Source organism: Balaenoptera musculus, chromosome 17 (genome assembly GCF_009873245.2).
Source record: "Balaenoptera musculus isolate JJ_BM4_2016_0621 chromosome 17, mBalMus1.pri.v3, whole genome shotgun sequence".
Classification (NCBI taxonomy): Eukaryota; Metazoa; Chordata; class Mammalia; order Artiodactyla; family Balaenopteridae; genus Balaenoptera; species Balaenoptera musculus.
In genome coordinates this window covers 76,481,171-76,505,430 of record NC_045801.1, presented here as the reverse complement: position 1 = coordinate 76,505,430, position 24,260 = coordinate 76,481,171, and the positions used below count along the sequence as shown (strand labels likewise).

At 40.5% G+C, this 24,260-nt stretch overlaps 1 protein-coding gene across 3 annotated transcripts in view; it reads left to right on the top strand.

Moving 5' to 3' along the window:
- The window catches only part of TGS1 (trimethylguanosine synthase 1), a 35,963-nt gene extending 12,813 nt beyond the window's left edge, over positions 1–23,150 (top strand). For all 3 annotated transcript variants that reach the window (XM_036830141.1, XM_036830139.1, XM_036830138.1), the window contains exons 8-13: positions 1,006–1,312; positions 3,384–3,539; positions 5,157–5,300; positions 8,965–9,181; positions 10,064–10,142; positions 22,453–23,150. In XM_036830141.1, coding sequence (XP_036686036.1) covers positions 1,006–1,312; positions 3,384–3,539; positions 5,157–5,300; positions 8,965–9,181; positions 10,064–10,142; positions 22,453–22,575 — 1,026 coding nt within the window. In that variant the 3' untranslated portion in view covers positions 22,576–23,150. The remainder of the gene's footprint in view (positions 1–1,005; positions 1,313–3,383; positions 3,540–5,156; positions 5,301–8,964; positions 9,182–10,063; positions 10,143–22,452) is intronic.
- Positions 23,151–24,260: the final 1,110 nt, after the last annotated feature.

Here is a 24,260-nt window from a genome sequence, read left to right as displayed (position 1 = left end):
ATTTTTATTATATTTCAGATTGGTTGGTTACTGGTCATATTTTAATATTTTAGTGGCCCTGGTTATATCTGGAACAAATTTCCCAGTATCAGTTCAGTCAGCCCGACGGGCCTTTTTATAATGTGTTGGATGTGATAGTTCCCATACGTTCATCTGTAGCTGAAGAGCAGAAACATAACTGCCACGTATTGCCGAGGAAGAAAGTTAATGTGACTGTTGTGCTCTTAGGCGTCCGATTGATACATAGGCACAGTCCCCTCACAGGAAGATTCTGGGTCGTGGTCCATGTCCGTCTTCTGTCACTCTTGTTCTCACTTCCTGACTCTTAGGAAGGTCATGAAGATCTATTGTGAAGAATATTCTTGTTACAGAAGGTTGCAAGGAAGTATGTATCATCTGACCTTGAGCCTTGTTAACATTTCAGAGAAGAAACTTAGTTCTTAGGAATCATTTTACTGGCTCTACTGCTTCATTAGAAGGCAGCTCGCATTCTTTCCAAGATAGCACTGCTTTTACAGATTGGCACTAAATCTTTGTAGAGTTCATCTTTGATGCTGAGTACCATTCAACATAGATTGTATAGCTGGGGCCATTACAGAAAATTCTATATAATTTGAAAAGCTAAAAGCAGTGGCTCAACAACAGGTAAGTACATTTGTAATGGTAATATATATTACGATTATATTGTTAGAAGACTTAATGGAAAGTTACTGGCACAGTAGAGCTTTATCCTCTTAGTGTTAATTGCTAACAGGAAGGTCATAGTCTTGTGTTTAAGCTGATGTTTTTTTTCCTTTTAAAGAGCTCTTTAATAAGGTCATGGTACATCCAGATAACAAAGTGTAATTAGGTTGGAATTACTTATTCACATTAACCTGTATGATACAGTGTACTTATCAGAGCTAATACTGTGACACAGCTTGTCAAGTCACAAATGGTAAAGCAGGTGGAAATATTCTGTGTAATTGCGAATTAATTCATGCTTGTACCATCTGAAAATTTCAGGTAGAAAAATTCCTAAAATGGGTTAATGAACCAATGGATGACGAAGCATCGCAGGAGCCAGTTTCTCATAACAACGTGCAAGATACTTGCACAAGCAGTGGTTCAGAGGAACAAGAATTGTCTGTTGAAAAAGGGGATGACCCACCGGAGACGAGTGAGCCGGAACCTGGGACGCGTCGTGCCGTGTCTCCAGCTGGGGAAGTGGGAACAGAGAAGACTGACAGGGACAGCACAGAAGCAGCAGTGCCAGATGAGGGGGACTGCCCCGCCCAGGCTGCACCAGACCGTCTTCAGGTAGAAGCCGAAGGTGAGGCTAAACGTGCCCCCGCTTGCTAACGGACTTCCATTCCTTGTTTTAAGTGTGCTTTTCCCTCGTTATCACTTACGACTCATCTATACCTAAGGATTCACTGCTGTTTATTCGTAAGTTGAAAGAAGGCATATTTAGTGCAAATGTGCTAATGGCCGTGATTTCGCACCCAGAGCATCCTTGGCTGAACAAGCATGATAAAATGAAACACTAAAGAGTAGGGGAAGCTGTTTGAGCGCCTCCATCTGTGCCATTAAGACTGGTCTCTGCCGCCGCCACTCTGTTCCGTGGGCGAAAGGTGCCAGTCCCTTTGATTCCTGTTGACATCTAGCATTGCCCTGATTTTCTTTTGGATAATTGCTTTGTTCTTGTTGTTTTTTTGTGGTGATGGTGGTTGGTAGTGATGTTTGTTTTTTAGATGGTACATTGACATAAAAAAGTATTTACAGTAGTTGGCTATGATGAATGAAGAATAGTGTAGCATTTTCACTTTATGCCCTTTTGTACTATTTGAATTTATTTTATAATAGTTATACTCAGTGGAACATTATGGCTTTTATAAGGCAGAAATTTTCATTTGACATAGTATTCATTTTTACTGATGAATTATTTCAGACTTGCCCTAATGAAACAATTATATTTGTGATGCTTTCTTATTTAGTATTGAGCGAAATACCTTATTTGACTCTTGATTTTCTTTTTCCGTGTGTGTGTATGTGTGTGTAAACCTGTGATCTTTGTATCATATACTTCTTTGCCTTTCTAAACAGCATACTTAAGGTAGTTTAATATTTTTATTGCCATTGTACAACTGATGTTCATGCGGCACGTGCAGATTTCTGAAATGAGAATGCCTTATTCTCCTTTAATCTGTAAAGTAGCCCATTGAGATAGGTGAAATTATCCCTGTTCTATAAATAAGTAAAGCTTAGAGAAAATAAGAAATTTGCCCGAGATCACCCAGCCAGTAAGTGGCAAAGCTAGAACTTGGTACCAAGTTGTGTGATTCCTAAATCCCATTTTTCCACCCTACCCTAGCTCCCTAACCACCACTTGTCACGATGCTGGTGTTCTCACCTGGGGTGATACCACCATCTCAGGTATTTGGAAGATGGGTTAGATCGATCTGGGGGATTCCGGCATTTCGTACTTTAGATTACTTAATGTTAAGTCCTGTACAGGATGGTCTTGCACAATAAGGAGTTCATGACTCAAAATCTTAGTGTCTCCTCTCTTGAGAAACTCACTGCACTTTGCTATTGATGACACCTTTTGCTATTTGCAGTGATCAGATGAGCGTATTAGGACACAGTCCTTTGAGGACCGTTTCAATGTTTACTTTAATGTTTATTATTTGTCAGCATCAGTTCTTGTCATCATACTTAGGTATGACAGCACTCTTGTCTTTCTAAGTTGCTGCATCTAATCTGCTCAGAAGTGAAACCAAATAACCAAACAAATAAAAATCATTTATCTAAGAAAAAGTCAATGTGAATGAATGAGATCCTTTTCTATTGAATGGAGCTAGTGACCCCTGTTTGAATTTCTCAGAGGCTGTAGGACTTGCAGGTCATGGCTGGGTTCAGAGGATTGATGTGGCTGAGAGTTAGAGCTTAATCAGTCCTTGGGAGCTTTTGTTTCAAAGAAGGGAAGGGAAATGTTTGAATTTCCATAATTCACCCACTAAAGCAACTTTATCTAAGAAACACTGACGTAATAACTTTTATACCTATAATAGTACCTCTCCACATCTCCTAACAATCCTGTGAAGTAAATAGCTAAAATACTACCCATTCATTCATTCTTTTTGAGGAATTAAAAATTGGAACTTAGAGAGCCTGGGTTACTTTTCCAAGCTCAAGGAGCCAAGAAGTGGCAAAATGGAGGCTATAACCTGAAGCCAGTGCTGTTTCCAGACGCCCTCCACCCTCCGGCGTGTGGCTGGTTCGTGTGGTGGCGCGCAGTCCCAAACTGTAGTTATTTGCTGTGGCCACACGTTAGATAAATTCACCTGTGATTTCCTCTTTCTATAGTGAGCATCTGTATTATTTCTATTCTTTTATTGTAGCTGAAAATAAAAAGAAGAAGAAGAAGAAGAAAAGCAAGAACAGAAAGGGAATTGGTCTGCCTCCTGAGATCACTGCTGTGCCTGAGCTGGCAAAGTACTGGGCCCAGAGATACAGGCTCTTCTCCCGCTTTGACGATGGGATTAAATTAGACAGAGGTAAGGTATATATGTAATTTTTAACTTCATTTTGAAATAATTTCAAACTTATAGAAAAGTTGCAAGAATAGTAAGAAATTTTCATATCCCCTTTATTCAGATTGAGCTATTTTTAACATTTTGCCACATTTGCTTTGTCATTCTCTGTGTGCATGTATGTAGGTATGTTTTCTGATCCAGTTGCCCCTACCCCTTAGTACTTTGGTGTGTATTTTCTAAGAACAGTGATATTTTTATGTGACAATGATAAAGTTACAAATTTCACATTGTTACAATATCATAATCAACAAATCAGTACTCTAGTTTCATCAATTATACTAATCATGTCCTTTATAGCATTCTTTTTCTTCCAGTATAGGGTCATGTGTTACATTTATTTTCATGTTCCTTTAGTTTCCCTTAATCTGGGATAGTTCCTGAGCTTCTTTGTCTTTCATGACTTTGACATTTTCCAGAGAACAGCTGCCAGTTATTTTCTACAATGTCTCTCAGTTTGGGTACATACGTGTTTTTTAAACTTCAGACTCAGGTTTAATCTGTATTTTTTGCATCTTAGGATAGATAGCAAAAGCAATTGATAGATTATTAAACAGAACATCTGATGTGCAGATAGATGTAAGTTAATGAATTCACACTGGAAAATTTGAATTCTTTCTCAAGTTTTCCCACCATGACCTTGAAGAGCTAACTTAAACTCAGTTGCGCAGACTGAGGCTTGCTTTCATACTGGGGCTATACCTAAACATTGGTCTTTATTAACTGTCCAGATCAGGAGGTATTGATCTGTGTGGAGTTTCAGGGCTTCTCTGAGCCTCTTAAAATTATTTGTAAAATGTTGTCTATCAGGGAGAGTACATAAGAGTTTGTTGGGGAAATAAGACTGGAGAAAAGCTTTCAATTCTATAAAAGGAGTTTATGTTTTTATTCTTCCAGCAATGAGGAGCCATTTAAAGTTTTGATGAAGAAAGGGAACAGGAAAATTGGTGCATCATTTTGTTCAGAGAAATATCTTTCTGAAAAACGTAAATTCCTTCTATTGGGAAAGAAGGAGGGCAGTGTCCTTTTTTTCTGTGGAGTGGACATGGGACCTCCTTTCTGAAAATGATGAAGGTTCTGCTGAGCCTACAGCTCTGCAGTCTTGCTGTCACTTCCTTGCTTTTCTGACCCTTTAGACACGTGCAGATTTTGCTAAGTGTCCCGTACAGATGCGGTTCATTGCTTCCCCTTCAGGAATTAAATAATTGGGAACCTCGGTGAAGTTTGGGGAGTTGGTCAATTAAAATAGCTAACTTTCCATTTTCCATGATGGGTAGTCAGTTGTTAATACTTCAAACAGAAAAATCAGAATTGCATTCAGTTGTTGGAGGGATATTGCAAAAGAATCAGGCAAGAATTGAGGGGGTTGTTTCTGTGGAAGTTGGGTTTGGGAATGATACTGCCCCTTTTATAACAAGATCTGTGGACCTTTCCTTTCAAACGAGATAATATATAATTTTTTGAAAAGAGAAACTAAGTATTTTCTTTTAAGCATTTAGTGTATAGTAATGTTTGCTGTGTTTGTGTTTGGCTTGGCTTCTTGCCATCGAATGTCATAACAGACACCCTCTTCCCTCGCAGAGGGCTGGTTTTCAGTTACACCCGAGAAGATCGCTGAGCACATCGCCGGAAGGGTCAGCGGGTGCTCCGGGTGTGACACCGTAGTCGACGCATTTTGTGGAGTTGGAGGAAATACCATTCAGTTTGCCTTAACAGGAAAGAGAGGTAATTGCTCATCAGTAGTTTATTCATTAATTAATTTCGGTTTATTCAATAAAGGCTTCATTTTACTTCGGCCTATCTCTACTGAGATTTAATCATTGATAATTTAATGCCAAATATTTAACGATAAGAGTTAATGTATATTAAGCATACACTTTGTAAACTGGTTTAAGTGCTTAATATGTATTTATTTAGTCAACGATCTTGTGATATGTATCTTTTACTACTATCTGTGTTTCACAAATAAACCAAGAAGTAAAAGATGAAGTAACTTGCCCAAGATCACACAGACACAGCTTGGCGGAGCCAAGATTATAGCATTATATAAAACTAAAAATATGGAAATGGGAGACTATTCTTTGGAAGAAGAGAAGAGTAGGCAGGGAGTCCCAGCTCTGTCCCTCACCATCTGTATGACCTTGGACATCCTTTAGCCTTCATTGAAAGGAGACATTAAATTGAGAGAACCTCTGTGATACCTTTCAGCTCTGACATCCTAAGACACTAAGAACCTTTTAAATATTGGACTGTCCTCATGGTTGCTTGACTTCAGAATCACAAGGAAGAAAACTTCTGTTACTATTGATATATCAGTATATATCTGCTAAGAACTGTGTCAAGTAGGCAGTACATGTGCTGTTTCCCAGGGGAAAGAAGGCTTTATGAAACTGGACAGTCTGCCCAAATTGACTTAGCAGAGTCGGGAATCCAGGGCTTTTACTTGGCTTTCTCTGTATCTGATATCCCTTTCTTTCTCAGTTCTTTTTAAAATGTAGTATAATGTGATATTTTAGAGATAGCAACTGTTAAGTCATACTCTGAACATGCTTTTTTTCACCAATGTCTTTATATTATAAAGCTTCCATTTCAGTAAATTTCAGTTGTCTTATTGATTTATATAAAGTTCTTTATGTTAACTAGGAAAACATATGATTCTGGAAAGCATAATATAGGAGCTAGGAAATGATGAAGGACACCCCAACATTGATTTTAAGACCCTTGCTGATGAACTATGGCCCTTAGTCAGTCACTCCAATGCTCCAGAGCACGACATTTGCTATCTTTGTGTGGTCTCCTAAGAGTCTGGATGAAAGCTGTTTTCATATTTACTGGAATAGTAGTTACTTTCTTGTTCTTCCTGCATTTACTACTTTCTCTTAAAGTTCTTCTCTGCCTTTGCCAGATAAGCCATTCCTATGAGCTCCAGTCCGTGTGTATTGCATGGAAATGATTTTTTCCTCAAAAGTTGTAAAATCTGTCTTCATTTGGCGTTGTACTGTAACATGAATTAAAATATCTGCCCTCTGATAAAACAGCAGATAGATCTGGAAATTTTTTCAGAATATTACGGAAACAGTCCATATTGTAGTTTTGTATTTCTACGAATACAGGTCTGTTGCCAAGGCTCTCTGTAGCTTAGTGCACATTTGGTAAAGGAAAATGTCTAATGTGGGTCCCAAGCTAAAGAAGACTGCTTCTGCCCGACTCCGTCACAGCCCCATCACTCACACCTACAGATCTCCAGCCCCTGGGGAGAAAAGGAGGCACACCCAGACTCCACCCCTGCCGGCTGCGGTCACGGTCTGGCTTGCAGCCTGTGAGCCGGAAGCTCAGGAGTCCTCAGTGTGTTCATAGCGTGGTGCCCCGGGACCTTCTCCCCGAAGCAGTAGGAGCTCACGGGTGCCCTCACAGTCGTGGTGGGTGCTGCCCTAGTGTGGGCGAGCTGACTCCACTGGGGCAGGGAGTTCAAAGTATAGTTGTGTGTGTGTGTGTGTCTACACACATATGCATGTAATCAGTTACTCTTTATATGCGCACACACACACACACACACACACACACACTTGACCCTTGAACAATGCGGGAATTAGGGGCACTGACGCTGCCCGCCCCCATGTCGGAGATCCGAGCGTAACATACGGTCGGCTCTCTGTCCCTGACGTTCTGCATCCGCAGATTCAACCCCCCGCAGATCACGTGCTCCTGTCCTACACGTCTAGTAAGAGAAATCCACCTATAAGTGGACCTGTGCAGTTGCAACCCGTGTTGTTCAAGGGTCAGCTGTACACACGCGCGCGTGTGTGCATACACGTGAGAAAATGGCGTGTGTAGTCGGCACGACCCCTTTGTGTCAGACCGATTTCCACCCACATAGCTGCTGTCTATGCAGGTACTCAACTGAATGGTTAGAGAATTCCCAGAGTTTGCATTTTGCTGTTAAAGTTTTTTTTCCCCCTTTATATGAATTCCAGTGGCTCTGTATCGGGTCTGCCCATTAGGACTTTCTGTAATGATGGAAATGTACCTGCACTGTCCAGCATGGTAGCCACTAGCCACATGTGGCTATCGAACATTTGAAATATGGCAGCGTGACTCAGGATCTAAATTCTTAATAGTATTTAATTGGAATCGATTTAAAGGCAATATCCACATGTGGCTAGTGGCTGCCATTATCGGACAGCACAGTTCTACGTAGTATCCACCAGCACTTGTCAGCACTTCCTTCACGTGCTAGATTGAGTTGCTTGCACTCTCTTAGGCCTGACAACAAAGACGGCCTCCGAGGGGAGTGCAGATGAAAACATGACAACTAACTGAATACATTTGGTGTTGAAAGTCATTTTTTTCCGTTGAATTTTTGCTATTGTCAGTATATCTTTGCATCTGTCTCTATACTATAAATGTAGCAGATTAAGCAGCTAAAAAGGACATTTTTCTCTTTTATAAATATGAATGTTATTTTTTTTAGAACAGAAGAAATAGTGTTGCAGATGCATGATTTTGCAGCATGACTGGTGCTTATATCCATTGTTCAGCTGATTTATTTAGTGCATTATTTCTCAAAAGCATTAACAAACACATTTTGAAACCACTATTTTCTGGAATGCAGTTGTTTCCTTGACAACCATGGCGTATGTATCAGGATTCCACTTAGCCCTTGCAGATATAAAATACTGCCACTAACATCCTGGTGCACGTACAGGTGCACTTGAGTAATTTACCGCAAGACACAAGTGAGCCAGAATTAACTTAGGTTTGTGTTGCTAATTACGAAATGGCAGTAAATTCAATGAAAGCCCGTGTGGTGAAAGCATAACATCTGTTCCCTCTACCTAAAATGTCTCATTAAACGTCACCAGCAGATGTTTTTACATCTCTTCTTCATAAGTTGGCTATATCGGTTTGTCAAAAAATGTTTTATTTTGCCTTTCGGTAGAAGTTGTCAAATTTGGCTTCCTTTGGAAGTTGCCTCATTTTGAGGAAATTGGTCTTATCTGAAATCTTTTATCGGCTTTCCGTGCAGCCATCACCTTCCCAAGTGTTTGCCGCTCGGCTGTCCACCGCACAGACACGGTGCTGACCACAGACCGGGGTCAGTGGCTGCTGGGTGGCCACCGTCACTTCTTGCCTCGGCGCAGCGGGCTGACCGAGGCGGCTCTGGAGGCCACACCCTTCAGTCACTTTTTCTTGGTACCACACAAGTGAATCTTTCTAGTTTAGATTAAAATGTTTAATTCTCTCTCTCATACATATGGCCTAATCTCCCTTTAAAAAGTCTTTTAAAAAGGGTCTCGCACAGAAAATAAACCGACTGCTCAGAAGATGAACTAGTCTATATAACTAATAATCAGCATCATTTAACTCATCCTTCTTGTTCCCGTTTTAGTGATCGCCATTGATATTGATCCTGTTAAGATCGATCTTGCTCGCAATAATGCAGAAATTTATGGGGTAGCGGACAAGATTGAGTTCATCTGTGGAGATTTCCTGCAGCTGGCTTCTCGTTTAAAGGCTGATGTCGTGTTTCTCAGCCCGCCTTGGGGAGGACCAGACTACGCCACCGCCGAGATCTTCGACATCAGCACCATGATGTCTCCTGATGGATATCCTTTGGAAGTCCTTAGAGTTTCCTCAAGCAGTGGTTGTGGAGAGAAAGGGTGTGTGTGTGTGTGTGTGTGTGTGTGTGTAAGAAATTAGTGAAGAGGAGAGCTATTAGCTAGTAGCACTTGATAGATTCCAGTTTGTTTTGCATAAAAATTAACTGGTGAGTGATCTCCAAAAGGTACGTTGTATTTATGTAACTGTGAGGTTATATTTCCATTGGTTGCTCTCCAATTTTACCATTACAAAACAAGAACTAAAAGGCATTAATTGTGTGGCATTATTGTCTGGAAATGGGGGTTTCCTCAAGACCTGTCCCTAGAGTCTGGGTGACTATCCCCTAGCTTTTCTTCAGCTCACGCTGACTTGAATCCTCTGTGTCTCCAAAGTTTCCCTGTTACTCTTCCAGGATGCTGAAGCAAACCCTTATTTCATAAAGAATACCATTTGTTATTCGTCCCTTTCTCTATCTCTACTCCCCAGAGGAGTCATGTATGACTCTAACAGGAATTGTGTTTTAAGTTGCTAATTAAAATTTAGAAAAATACAGTGGACAGAGTTACTTGTCTTTACTCTTTACTAGAAAGAGACGGTATTGTGCTTTCCTATTCTTCCTGTTGTCACAAAACCTAGGAAATGGCCGAAAGAAAGAATGTGTGTCTCCGGCTCTTGGTTTCCTACCACTAGGATAATTGAATAAATAGATTTAACTTCTAATCCCTGACCCGTCAGGGACAGTATGCTACTTAATTCCCCTTTAGGTCCCATTAGAGGGTATTGTTACATATCGGAGTACATTTGGGTTATGATGTAGTAAGTGAAGAATATATCTCTGATCAGAAATTAACTACTGTTTTTGTTACTTTTCCTTAACTACTGTCCACCTTTGAAATTTTCAGACTTTCCCAGAAGATCACTAATAATATCATTTATTTTCTTCCAAGAAATGCTAATATTGACCAGGTAAGCCATTACTGAAGAACTTCTATGAGCCTCTTGTGTGACTGTTACAGAGATTGGACGGAAAAAGATACAGGGTCTTTCTTTACTTGAGAACATGTTTATGAGAAGTCCCTGGCTTTTTGACTATTATTAGAAAACTGGAAGTGCTTAGCAGTTAAATCCGTGCCTGTTTCATCCTGTTCGTCTCCACGGCTCCTGGCCCGCATAAACATAAACAGAGCGCTCTGGGCTTGTCCTTCCTCGTCCTGAAAGGGTGAATGTGTGGTGTCTCACGTGTGCGCACCTCACCGAGCCGAGATCCCGTTCCTGCGGCCGCCCTTGAGAATAGGTTTTGGGTATTCCTGAAAATGGCAGCCTAGATAGAAATCCACAGGCAAATAAAACCTCCATGTGTCCAGGAACAGTTTTAACCATAGGACACTTGACTAACATTCAGATGTCCTTGTTCCGTTCTTATCATAAACATTTATTTTAAACATGTTGGGTTTTTTCCCTAGAATAATAACTGCCTCACAAAGATGTGATGATGTCTTTATTTCATGCTTTTGTTGGTGTTTTTTATAAGCGCTTATTACATGTCTGCTTTGTGCGAAGCATTCTATTGAAAATCTTTTGTCTTTCATATTTAAATTTTACTCCAGTGTTGCTGGGTGCCGGTTTTCCCTTTCTCTCCCATTTGGTACTTGAGATCCAACTCTGTCACTGAGCTTTGTTCATCATGCTTTATTCTGGAGACATTATCTCCATTATTTGTTCAACTATTTTCTCACCATCTTTTTTCCTTTTTCGGGGCATCTGTTATGTGGATGTTAGTCTCCCATAACTGTATTTTCTGGTGTTTTGTCCCCTTTTTCCTTCTGGGAGATTACCTCAGTCTGGTCTTCATTCCTCACATATATAAATTCTCTCTATCCCATCTATTGTGTTTTTTATATTCTTTACACCTAATGTTTCTGCATTGTGTTTTGTTTTCTTCTTTTGCACTCGAATATTTTTATTATTATAAGAAGTTTAAATCATGAATCTTTTTTATCCTTTCTGCATTTGATATAATTTCTAGGCCTGTTTGTTTTTCTTCCATGAAATATTCGTGGTCCTCAGATGTCTTGTTTTACTGGCTATTGGCTATTCTCGAGTAATGCAGAAGGAGAAAGGCCAGGCCAGAATCCAGTGAGCGTCAGACCTCGCTGCCCTTTAGAGTCATTGGGCATTTGTAAGAACTGACTCTCCGAGCCCCATCCCAGAAATTGATCTAACCAGTTTCTTAAGCTTCCTGGGTCATTCTGATGTGCAGCCTGGGTTGCAAACCACGAGCTAGGGCTGCGTGGGCCCCAGTGGCCACCTGCAGGGGTGGCGGTGAGTGAGCTCTGGGGCTGCTCACCCGCCAGCTCAGGACTGCGGTTCCTTTTCACCAAACACCATCACAGGACAGCGGCCCCCCCTGGGGAGGGGCTGGGCAAAAGCAGCGACTGAAGGCTGTACCCCTTCACCACAGAGTGTCCGGCATCAGCCCGAGGATGTCTGGAGAGCAGGGGGTGAGAGGGCAGCTGCCAGGGCTGGTGCCCATCTGCTTCTCTCAGCTTCTCCCATCAGAGCTTCTCTTCAGCCGCCCTCGCTTTCCAGCTGTAGCTCTGCAGGCGCGGCACAGACGCTGTTTAGCCGAGGCCACGGCAATGGGCGGGGAAGAGCGAGAGCAGAATTTCACGTTTCTTGTGTTCCTTCCTCCTGTTTTCAGTTCCCACAGCCACTGCCTCCTGCCCCCCGGCCAGAGGCACTGCCCTCCATCCTACACAAGTACTCTCTCCCTCTCTCTCTCGAGCCACCCCAGGTCTCTGCATAGGTTTCTTTTGTTTGGTGGTTTCCCTCTGTTGTGTCTCCAGACCTGTCTTACCGGGGTCAGCAGGCACGCTAGTTCAGCATCTTCTCAGGATTACAGGATAGTGATAGTGTAGCCTTCTCCTAAGAAAGGCAGAGATTAAAAGCCCTGGCTTTCTGCTGGATGACTTCAGGAAAGGCCCTGGATGATACAGCAGATAAACCAGACTTTAAAGCTAAAGCAGATTTGACTGGAGGAGTTGAGGAGAAGGTGGCCAGAACATCAGTGACACGGAAGTAGGAGGACGTGGATAACGTTCCAGTAACGGGCTGAAAACAGAGACGCTGAGAGTCAGGCCCAAGTTTCGTCTCAGCCCTGCCACTTGTTAGTGGTGGTTTTGAAGAGCAAATGAAATAAGGGATAAAGCATTTTTCACAGTGCGTCTAGACCATAAACCTCAAAAAGTCGTGTGTCTGTTACTTAGAAGATCCTGTCATAAAGTTATCATGGAAAGAGTGTAAGCATTACTAAGATTTTGAAGAGGACCAATAGGTAAAGATGTCATGTTTTCTCTAGAGGAGAGAATAAACAGCTTTGATATTTGTAAAATGGGGACTTCCCTGGTGGTCCAGTGGTTAAGACTCCGTGCTTCCAATGCAGGGGGCGCGGGTTCGATCCCTGGTCGGGGAACTAAGATCCCACAAGCTGTGTGGCATGGCCCCCCCAGAAAAAAAATGTGTTTTTTTTTTTTTTGTAAAATGACAGGATTTAATTTATAAACACACATCCCAGATTATAGATTTTTTTTCTCTTCCTCCTCTCAGAAACCAGTAATACTTACTTGTATTGGACATATCTTATTTTAATGTGTTACACTTTCCCGTCTTTGGTTCATCTGCTTAGTCTTTGGAACACTGGGTCTCTCTCAGATCTGGCTGCAAATTAAATTACCTGAGTGGCTTTTTTTTTTTAATTGTGGTAAAATGTACATGACAAAATTTACCATAAATCATTTTTAAGCATACAATCCATGGTGTTAAATACATTCATGTTGTTGTACAGGCATCTCCACCATCCATCTCAGGACCTTTTCATCTTCTGAAACTGCAACTCTGCACCCATTATGCACTAACTGCCCATCCCTCCACTACCTGCCCCTGACACCCACCATTCTACTTTTGTCTATAAATTTGACTACTCGTGTATGTGGAATCATACAATATTTGTCCTTTTGTGTCTGGCTTACTTCACTTAGTATAATGTCCTTAAGGTTCATCCATGTTATAACATGTGTCAGAATTTCCTTTATTTTTAAGGCTAAGTAGCATTCTGTTGTATGCGTACACTGCATTTTGTTTATCCATTCATCCATCCACGGACGTTTAGGGTCCACGGGTCCACCTTTTGACTGTTGTGGATAAGGCTGCCGTGAACATGGGTGTACAAATATCTAGTCAAGTCCCTGCCTTCAGCTCACTTGGTTATATATTCAGAAGTGGAATTGCTGGATCACATGGTAATTCTAGTTTTAGGTTTTTGAGGAGTCACCTTACTGTTCTCCACAGCAGCTGAACGATTTTACATTCCCACCAGCAGTTCCCAAGAGTCCTGATTTCTCCACAATCTCAGTAACATTTGTTATTTTCTGTTTGTTGTTGTTGTTCGGTAATAGCCATCCTAATGGGTATGAAATGGTATCTCATTGTGCTTTTGATTTGCATTTTCCTAACGACAAGTGATGTTGACCATCTTTTCATGTGCGTATCTTCTGAGTATTAATCCATTATTGGATATATGCTTTGCCAGTATTTTCTCTCATCCCATGGGTTGCCTCTTTACTTTTTTTTTTGGCCACGCCGAGCAGCCTGTGGCATCTTAGTTCCCCGACCAGGGATCGAACCCCGACCCTCGGCAGTGAAAGTGCAGAGTCCTAACCACTGGACCGCCAGGGAACTCCCTCTTTACTCTCTGCTGCACAAAAGTTTTTAATTTTGATGAAGTTCAGCTTATCTGATGTTTTTGTGTGTTGCCTGTGCTTTTGATGTCATATCCAAGAAATTATTGCCAAATGCCATGTCTTGAAGATTTTCCCCTGTGTTTTCTTCTAAGAGTTTTACAGTCACAGCTGAGTAGCTTTTTTAAACTACTGAGACTCAGGTCTACTGAGAAAGATTGTCTCTAATTTATTTTCTGGGATGAGACCCAAGCATAATTTTTTAAAACCCCGCACGTGATTGTCATGTGCTGCCAGAGTTGAGATTCTCTGGGTTAAAAGAAAAGGAAATAGAATTAACAAGCCCCTACTCTGTGAGTTAGAAGGGGCTGCTCTTAGATCTTGCTGCCTATTGTCTACTGATGAGCCATTGTGTCTAAACATTAGGTCTCTCCAATACTTTGTGCTGTTACAAGACAAAAGAAAAGCACTATCCCCTTGCTTTATGCATTTTTATATCAAATTGAATATTAAACCTAATATCTGCTACTCATGTGACTCTCAGATCTGCGTTCTAGATTCCCAGATAAGGCTGAGCCTATTCCATAATTCTCTTTTTCTCGTACGTAAATATTATGCATCAAGAAAAGAAAAAAATTTTTGAAAAGAAAAAAGATATTATGCATCAAACTAGTCTCATGAGAGGCTAGATGATCCTTATATTAAACATTAGATGGGCATATTTGGGTACTTGAATGACAATAGGAAATTCACTATTTTTTACGAAAGTTCAAGTGAGTACATTTTTTCTAGTTAAATTAACACTTGACCAAGGAAAAAGTTAACTTTTTTTTCCTTCGTTTTGGTTTACTTCACACACCTGCCAGAATTCCGGTTTGTAGTTCATTCACATTTTCTACCTCTAGAGGGCGTAATGACACTAGAGAATAATAAAAGTCAAAAAGAAAACTTAAGATTTCAAGCACATTATACTGGTATTGAATTTAGATCAAATTACAGTGGGAAATCACCTTTTCTTTTTATAATAAAATGAAGACAACCTATCCACATGTAGGATTTTTTAAATGAGAGAAGAGACGGTGCTACAAGGTTTAGAAAGAGCAGAGTAGCAGAGAAGTCAGCTTTTTTGTTGAGGAGCATTTAGAAGATCACAACACCCTGAACTTACAAATGGGTTGGGTTCTAAGGTTATGAGTCCTGCTGTTTGAAGCTCAGCCTACGTTTCTCTCATAGAAATGCCTATAGAGAGCAGTTAAGTTCCCATCCAGGGAGATCTGTACTCTGGATAACATTTATATTTAGGGTAGTTAAGCTGACTGTGGACTCAACACAAATATAAGTTGTCTTATAATCTTTCCATATAAGTAATAAGTCTCACTGTTTTCTGGATCTAGTAAAATATTTTTCCAGGTCGCCTTTTTCTTCAGTCTCTTATTCCCTTCCTCTGTTCGGGGTTTATTCCAGGACATGTGTCCCTTGTTATCCAGACTCTCACTTTCAGACTCAGGCTCTTTGGAGGCAAGTTATAGCTCACTCATTGAAATCACTATAGATGGAGTGCGGGATTATTGTATATTATCTACTTGACGCCTGTATCTTGCTGTGTTTTCCTTCATTTCTTTCCTTTGACAGCCATAGATTTGCAGCCAGTACTAGCTTTGGGTTTACCATGCTTTCCAAACATGAGAATCTTCTCTTTTAAGTAGTAAATGTATACGATATGGATAGAGGTTTGAGCAGAGTAGAATGCTTAGTCTCCCGAAAGAAGCCACACGGCAACGATTGTCAGACACCGTGTTTGTATGAAACCCCTGCGGGTGGAACGTCTAACAGGAGGTGTCCTGTCTCCCAGACAGACCTGGGGACAGAGAGAGGAGCGGCTCCTGGTCAGTTTTATATAGTGCCTCCTTATCCTTGTTTTTTTGTTTTTTTTTTGTTTTGTTTTTTTCATCCTTATCTTTGTTTGATTTCATAACTCTTAAAATGTGATTACTCAGAAAAGTGAGAGCCTTGGTACTTTTCAAGTCAAATTAATGTAAGTTACTTTTCCTTATAACTTGTTCACAGCAGTACAGAGGGCAGGGCAACACTGGGCACCCTCCCTAAGGGTTGTGTTGAGAAAATTAACCAGGCGCCTTCCTGGCACTTGTCTCGTAGGCGTGCTCCCCGCTTCCACGACTTCCCCGGACAGACATCATGAGAACAGTTGGGCCAGACCGCACCTGTTTTATTGCCTGATAGAGCAGGAAAATATTTACAGATTAACCCAACACTGTAGGTAAAACTTATCCTGCGATTATTTAAGTTGTATCTTTAAGTATAGAAATTGACATTAGATTTAATCAGGAGACGTTTCTAGTCGGCAGAATTCTTGAGGCTCCCATCAGAGCCAATACATAGCGTCTAGGAAGCGTCACAGTCATTGCACTTCTAATGGTTTATTTTGTGAGATAGGGAGGGAGGACTTATCTATAGGGAACATTTCTAAAACTTACCATAGGGGCTTCCCTGGTGGCGCAGTGGTTAGGAATCCGCCTGCCAATGCAGGGGACACGGGTTCGTGCCCCGGTCCGGGAAGATCCCACATGCCGCGGAGCAACTAGGCCCGTGAGCCACAACTACTGAGCCTGCGCGTCTGGAGCCTGTGCTCCGCAACAGGAGAGGCCGCGATAGTGAGAGGCCCGCGCACCGCGATGAGGAGGGGCCCCCGCTCTCCGCAACTGGAGAAAGCCCTCGCACAGAAACGAAGACCCAACACAGCCATAAATAAATAATAAAATAAAAATAAATAAATTTATAAAACTTACCATATAAACGAATAGAATTATATGCATTTGAATAGTTAAAACTATTTATAGATATGGAAACTATTAGGTAATTTTGTTATTTGGGGAAACACTTTAAATATAACAAAATTCAGTTCATTGGCATTTTTAGTGTTTGATTTTTGGCTGAATACAATAAATGTTTACCACTAATTTCTTTGCAAATATTAGTTCTAAGCTATTATAGCAATCTGCTTATTCAATAAAAGGAAAATTGGGGCCTTACTAGCTTCTAAATATTAAGCTTGATAAGAAATTGTGTCAAATTGCTCTAAATGAAGTTTCCATAGTAGAAATCTGGTCTGATGGCAGCACTTTCATGTAGCCAAAACTATATCCATGTGGTAAATGTGATAAAATCACCCCAACAGTTGGAGGTCCCTTAAACTCCAGGTGTGGACACCGGAAGCAGGAGAGAACAGAAAGAGGGCTGAGAGCTGGACTGCACTTCTGGTACCTGTAGGAGTAGTAACTCTGAAACTGCTTTCCCTGACAATGCCCAGCCTTTAAACCGCAGGGCACTCACCCTACAGAATTGCATTCATCCTGCAAAGGACTGTCCCCTGCGTTTATATACAACATAGGACCCTTGTGGTAGTGGCACACGTACTTAGAGTTTGCAGGGCGCCCTGCACGTTCCACTGGCTCCTCACGGCAGCTCTGCAGTGAGCCGGTCAGGCCATCGCCCCGCTCGCACCGGTGCGTGAACGAGGGACGGGTAGGCCTTTGCGGGTCTTTCTTTCTCGCGGCGGCAGTCAGTGCCTTCCTGTCTCCCGCTGGCAAGGTCCTCATCACCAGTCACAGAGTTGGCCACCGTGAGAGCGGGAGCCGTGGACGGAAGTTGAGGTGACAAGAGAAGCGAAGGGAATTAGAATTTTTGCTGAATTGGTTGTTTCATTGCTGACTGGTGAGAAGGACAACAGGGGGCTGAAACGTCACCTCCAAATGACCGGCGCTTGCTGCGGAGCTTTATCTGCCGCGGGGATTCTCTTCTCTCTTCCAGCCACTGGCACCCAGGCTTCTAGACCAGCTCTGTTCTTGGTGAAATTCACTGCTTAACCATATGTGGCAATTCAGGATACAACTGGTCAGCTTCTAACGTTCACCAGCCAGCCTTTCCCTTGGAAAGTTTGCCGCTGGACAGTTAGAGCAGTATTATTCATTCCTGTACGGCATGTACATTCTGTTTCTTGGGGGGGCCTGTGAAGCTGGCCTCCTAAGGCTAACTGAGAAAGTTCAAACGCTTCTGAACCTAAGCTTATATTTCCTTCCCCCCCCCGAATAGGTTTTTCAATAAAGGACGCCACACACAGAGCTGTATACAAGTCCTGTGCCGTTAACCAGGGGCTTCCTTGTTCTCTAGTCTGTTGTGCTTTAGGGAACTTGTTGAATTTAAGAACAGTCTTCCTGTTTCCAGTACCTGTTCTGGTAACAGGTGAGGGACGAAGCTTAGTGAACTCTGGTTATTATAGCCTTCTCCTGAGAGATGCATGTAGGTGAGCTTTTGATGCCCAGGAGAATTTTTTTGACATGTCACCAGTGTGCTCCTGTTGACAGTGATGGCTTTTTAAAATCTTATTTGTCTTAATCAACAAATAAATATTTGAAGGAAGAGAGAAACAGAGAGGAAATAATGTCTGTGAGAGCCTGAGGTAGCATTCGAGTTATATGAAAAACAGCAAAAAATAAAAAATAAGATTTATTCACTTAAGCATAGAAATCTCACTTATATTTACCATGTTCAGAGATGTGGAACTAATTTCAATAAATATGCATAAGTTTGAATATTGCCTGGTTTTCCATTGATAAAAAATATTTTCTTTTATCTCCCAGAGAACTGTTCATCAGAAATATTTTTGTCCAACCTTCATTTTTGTGAAGTTATTAGTTGGATGTAACAAAAGAAACTTAAGGACAAAAGGGAATTGTGGGTGAGACACTTGTCTGTTGGACGTTAGGTTTCTTTTTTTTTAATTAATTTTTATTGGAGTATAGTTGATTTACAATGTTGTGTTAGTTTCAGGTGTACAGCAAAGTGAATCATGTACATATATCCACTCTTTTTTAGATTCTTTTCCCATACAGGTCATTACAGAGTACTGAGTAGAGTTCCCTGTACTATACAGTAGTCATTAGGTTTCTGATCAGTGCCAATATTTCAGATGCTTTTTGCTTATGTCACTGTAATTGACAGAGATCTATAGGCCCCATAAAAAGTACTCTTCATATTCACTTGGTGTAATTTGCTTCTAAGCAAGATTTTGCATGTTGCAGAAATAATCACTTCTCCAGTGTAGTAATAGGACATTTTTTTCAGTGTTCTAATTGTTCTGTATCCTTTTTATAATAAAGTATTTATTATATATTTTTCCATGAGGATCCAGTTTAGAAATTATTTTCTCTCATTCAGTTACCATATATTTTTACTTTATATCAGTTTGCTTTTTTTTAAAAGTGCAATTTTGAATCTTTATTTAACTCTTAAATCTTCTACACTGTACCTTTTATTTCACTAAAGTTATCACCTGCATTGTGATCTTTACCCATTTCTCTTTTCCCCATCCCCAAAGAACAGCCTTATTGCCTGACATGAAATCTAGTTGATGAGAGTTCATTCCTTAGTTCTAGTTCCAGCCCAAACAAATTGTGATTTCTTTTCGTAAATCTAGTACCAAATTTTGGTAAATCAAGTACAATACCAAAAATGTAGCATGTCATCCAGAGCTGCTGATTTCCCTCCCTCCCCTTCCCCTCTCTCCTTCCTCTTCCTCTTCCTCTCCCTCTCCCTCTCCTTTCCCCTTTCCTTTCTCTCTCTCTCTCTCTCTCTCAGTTTATTAAACTTTAAGAAAGGGGAAGGAACCAGATGACATTTTGTCAGTTAAACCTGCTAGTGAAAAATAAAGAGAGCTGGAAATTGATGGCATTAAGTTTGCTTGAAACAAAATGTTATTTAATGTCTTGAACTACATAATTTTTAGTCTTTCAACTCTAGAATTCTAACCTTGAAAATATATGTACTTGTGAAAATATTAGAAAAACACAAAAAGGCTAAAGTTAGAAATTATTTTTAATTAGAACACTTAAAGTAACATATTAAGTTTGTTTTTTTTTTTAATTTCTTTCTGAACACTAGATAGGCGTTTTCTTTTTTTTTTTAAATTAATTTATTTATTTATATTTATTTATGGCTGTGTTGGGTCTTCGTTTCTGTGCGAGGGCTTTCTCTAGTTGCGGCAAGTGGGGGCCACTCTTCATCGCGGTGCGCGGGCCTCTCACTATCGCGGCCTCTCTTGTTGCGGAGCACAGGCTCCAGACGCACAGGCTCAGTAATTGTGGCTCACGGGCCTAGTTGCTCCGCGGCATGTGGGATCTTCCCAGATCAGGGCTCGAACCCGTGTCCCCTGCATTGGCAGGCAGATTCTCAACCACTGTGCCACCAGGGAAGCCCTAGATAGGCGTTTTCAATACTTGTTTTAATTGTCCATCATCTGAGTCTCCCAGCTAGAATATAAGCTCCATGAAGGCAACATTCTTTGGGTTTTTTTGTTGTTTTTGTTTTGTTTTGTTTTGTTTTGCTACACTCCACTGCCTAGAACCAAAACTTTTAAGCTATTTATTCAGTAGTTGTTGAATAAGATATTTTATTTTATATAATAATTTATAAATAACTATTTTATAATAGACCTCAAAAACTCCCACGTAAGACGTCTTCATTCCTTTTTCTATCCAAAGCACCCAAGTCCAGGCAACCCTACCTTCTCAGAGATTTGTTTTTCTGTAATTCTATTTATGGCTTACAGGGTGCTCTTTTTAGAGAGATAGGTAGTATTCCTGTTTTTTAGATTTCGGAAGCCAAACCCTGTCTTAATGGCTTTCTATATTGGTGAGCAAATTATTGGTAGAACTGGTATTTAAATCTGCCTCTGATTGCTTTTCTCTGCTCTCCCTGTCCTAGCAGATTTTTTGCTGCTGTTTCAGCTCTGCCTTGCTTCTCTTCACCCGACCTCTTCTCTCCTCCTTTCCTTCCTCTTCCTCTCTCCTTCCCTAACCCCACCCCCAGAGAAAACTTCTGCTTGCCAGTCTCACTTTCTTTAAATAAATCACTATTTAAAGGAATGGGAGAAATACTGCACTTAAGTTATATCTTAACTCATAGAAAAATTACTGTGAAACAATTATATTTTTTTTAACAATTATATTTTAAATATACTAGTCAAAATGCCTTTTATTGGTTAAAGACAAATTCTTCATTTTGCCCTTCCTTGTGAAAAATCAGACTGACATAAAGATATCAAAATAGAAAATAAAACACTTCTTCCTAAGAAGTGCTGCTCTAGTTCTACCTGAATAATGATGTGCCTCCTTAGTAAACAGTGGGATGTGTGTGTGCCTCTCATCCTTGTAACAGATACTGTGTTTCACTTCTGCTGTCATCTGTTCCTACTGGTAAAAACACAGCTGTCTCTTTTGCATCTCTTTGGGGTGGGGGGGTTGAAATTGACATTGTTACTGCCTTAGTGGGACAGCCTCTTTTTTTTTTTTCTTTTAGTGTGTACTATAGAATGAGCTTTGCTTCTTCCCTATTTCTGTATCTGTGACGTTTTTCTAAGAGGAAGTTGAAATGCTTTAAAAATACATACTCATTGGTGAGGTACAATAAATCTTACCTTCCACTCGATGCTGGTGGAGCATGTGTAATACCACTGAGATTAGATCTCTCACCTCCAAACCAAACTAGACCGACAACACCTCTCTTTGCAAGACACGCAGCTACAGTTTTGCCCGTTACAGTGACGTAATTACAGAGGTGGTGTCTCTGTCGTTGGTGCTGGTCCCTGATACCTGGGGAGCCCTCTCTCCAGCACCCCGTGTCTTCAGTTCTCTGAGTCCCCGGGCTTCCATGCGTTCCCTTCCCCTTCATCCTCACTGCTGCCCTGGCAGACTGGTCTCTGGTGATGTAATCATGGGCAAGGAGGGAGTATATTTGCTAGTAACGGACCTGAGAGGTTGGATGAAGAAATGTTGGACCAGAACAGACCTTTTCTGTCTAAGGACTTAGGGCAAAGTATTGCCAATTTGAAGCATCCTTTTGAGGTTAACTATGTGAAGGTGGAGAGGGACGGTGCTTTTAGCTTCCAGATAACGGCGTTAGTCACCATATACGGTAGACCTCAAAAAGAGTGATGTATTTAACCACAATAAAAATGGGGGAGTGGGAGACTTAAAACTACACACACACAAAAGAGCAACAGGTGGAGGAGGTGATTCAAGCTGGGAGAACAGCACCAGAACCCACCTAGAGAAGTAAAAGGTGTAGGTGGTAGAGGCTGGAGCTCCCATGAAAGTCGGGCGGGGTCTGTCTTGCTCTCTGATGTATTCCATCTTAATAAGTAAACCTGATATTTGGGAACGATATGTTGATTTTCTGTTCCTCTAAGTTCCGTAACTTCTGGCATTGGAGAGATTAGGTCTTATACAATAACATAGCACTGTGGTCACACCCGTAATGTCAAAAGTGTCTGAAACAAGTATTTCTGCCACCAAATAGTGCATTAATACCCACCTGGAAAGTAACAGTGAACGTTTGAGATGCCTCCTTATTTGAAAGACTTAAATAAAAAGCCAGAGCTGTATTATTTGATAAAGCATCTGAATGAAAGATTTCTTTTGAAACCATGCTTATGTATGTGTGACTTTCTTCTGTTCCCTTTTTAGGTGGCGTCCTTGGCTGGGCCTGGAGGGCAAGTGGAAATAGAACAAAACTTTCTTAATAATAGATTGAAGACAATCACTGCTTATTTTGGGGAACTGATCCGCAGATCAGCCTCTGAATCATAAGTGAAGTGGTATAGAGACCAAAAGATCATAGCGGTCAGAACACTGTTCACTTGGAATTTCCTCTCTATATTCACTGATACTTTTGTACCTGTAGTCAAATGGGTATTTGTACCCTAATACACTTTTTCCCCACATTGATGCAGTACCATCCGGAATTTGCTTTTAAACATCCATTTATCTTATAAAGTTAGTGTTTTTTGAGTTTCTATTGAAAAAAATGTGAAATATATTTTGTAATATAGAAGTTTATATTCTTTTTCTATTAAAATGGCAGTGAAAAGAAGAAGAATATGTGTTGCGTAACTATTCATCCAAAAGGTGTGTTCAGTCATTTTTAAAGTAGGTCAAAATTCAGGGACAGGGGACTCTTTTGCCACAGGGGATCTGGGATCTTTATCTTGTAATAATATGGGCATATTAAACATGGTTTTGGCTGGGATAGAGCTGGGGGACTGAAATAAAATGGAAAATTTCCAGTAAATATTAGAAAAAAAAACAAATAAAAAACAACTTTGTTGGAGAACGGAGCAGTGCTAACTTTAGTCTCTTGAAACTTTACAAAGTTTTCCTGATTGCCCTGCAATACCGTAGCAGTTGAACTGATCATTAAGGATTAAATTAATTTCTTATTATTGAATTTGCAACATCAAAAATCTGTCGATGTTCTAGGTTTTTATACTTTTTCATCAGGTAGGATTAGTGTCTAAACTGTAAACTTGTCACCCCTTTTTAAATAATGGCAGCATTGGTCATAAACAGCTCTATACGTGGCCCTTAGCACTAGAATATGCTTACTTAGCCACTTGGGGTGGGAGATGGAAGGGTAAAAGCAGATTTCCAAAATCATCAATTATTTTTTAGTTTTTGTCACTTAACCTTTCATGGATATACTTTTTTCCACAATATATTTTCTTGTATATTGTTAACATTAAAACTAATTTGTCTTCCTGAACATGTGTGACCGTGTATAAGTAGAACAGGAAGCCTAACCAAGGTTAAAATATTCCTGCCCTCTAATGGCACAGATATAGCTGACTTATAAAATGATTCATTTACAAATTAGTAGAGCTCAAAAGAACCTTATCTACTAAGCAACCCCCGTGTCCAAATAAAATCTTCCCGAGAAGCCAAATCACGTTCTGGTCCAACTCAGTTTTATTTTCTTGTTAAATTATAAAACTTTTTAAAGATACTTTTATAAAAGTGAATATGTATTCCAACAATTTAAATACAAAATGAACACAGCACCCTCACCTTACCATCCGCCCGTGCCTGGAGCCCTTCCTCTCCATCCCCGTCTCCCACACTTCCTCTCCTTTTCCCAAAGGCAGCCGCTATTGACACTTTGGTGTATATCCTTTAAGACACTTCTCTGCAGTATAAGCTTGTGCATACACAGTGGGATGGGGTGGGATTGGATTATATTATTTTGGCGTTTGAGTTTTGTTTTTAATTTAATGTCTTACAAATTTTTCCACATCAATACGTATACATCTTCTAACAATCACATAATATAAATCTATGAGAATTTCTTTAATCGTTACCCAGCTCTGAACACTTACATTATTCCCAGTTTTTGCAATTGCAGATAGCACTATGGTGTATATTTTTAAGTAGAGTAGATTCCTAGAAGTGGAATTTTTAAGTCAAAGTTCATGCTTATTGTTTTCTTTAATGTATCATGT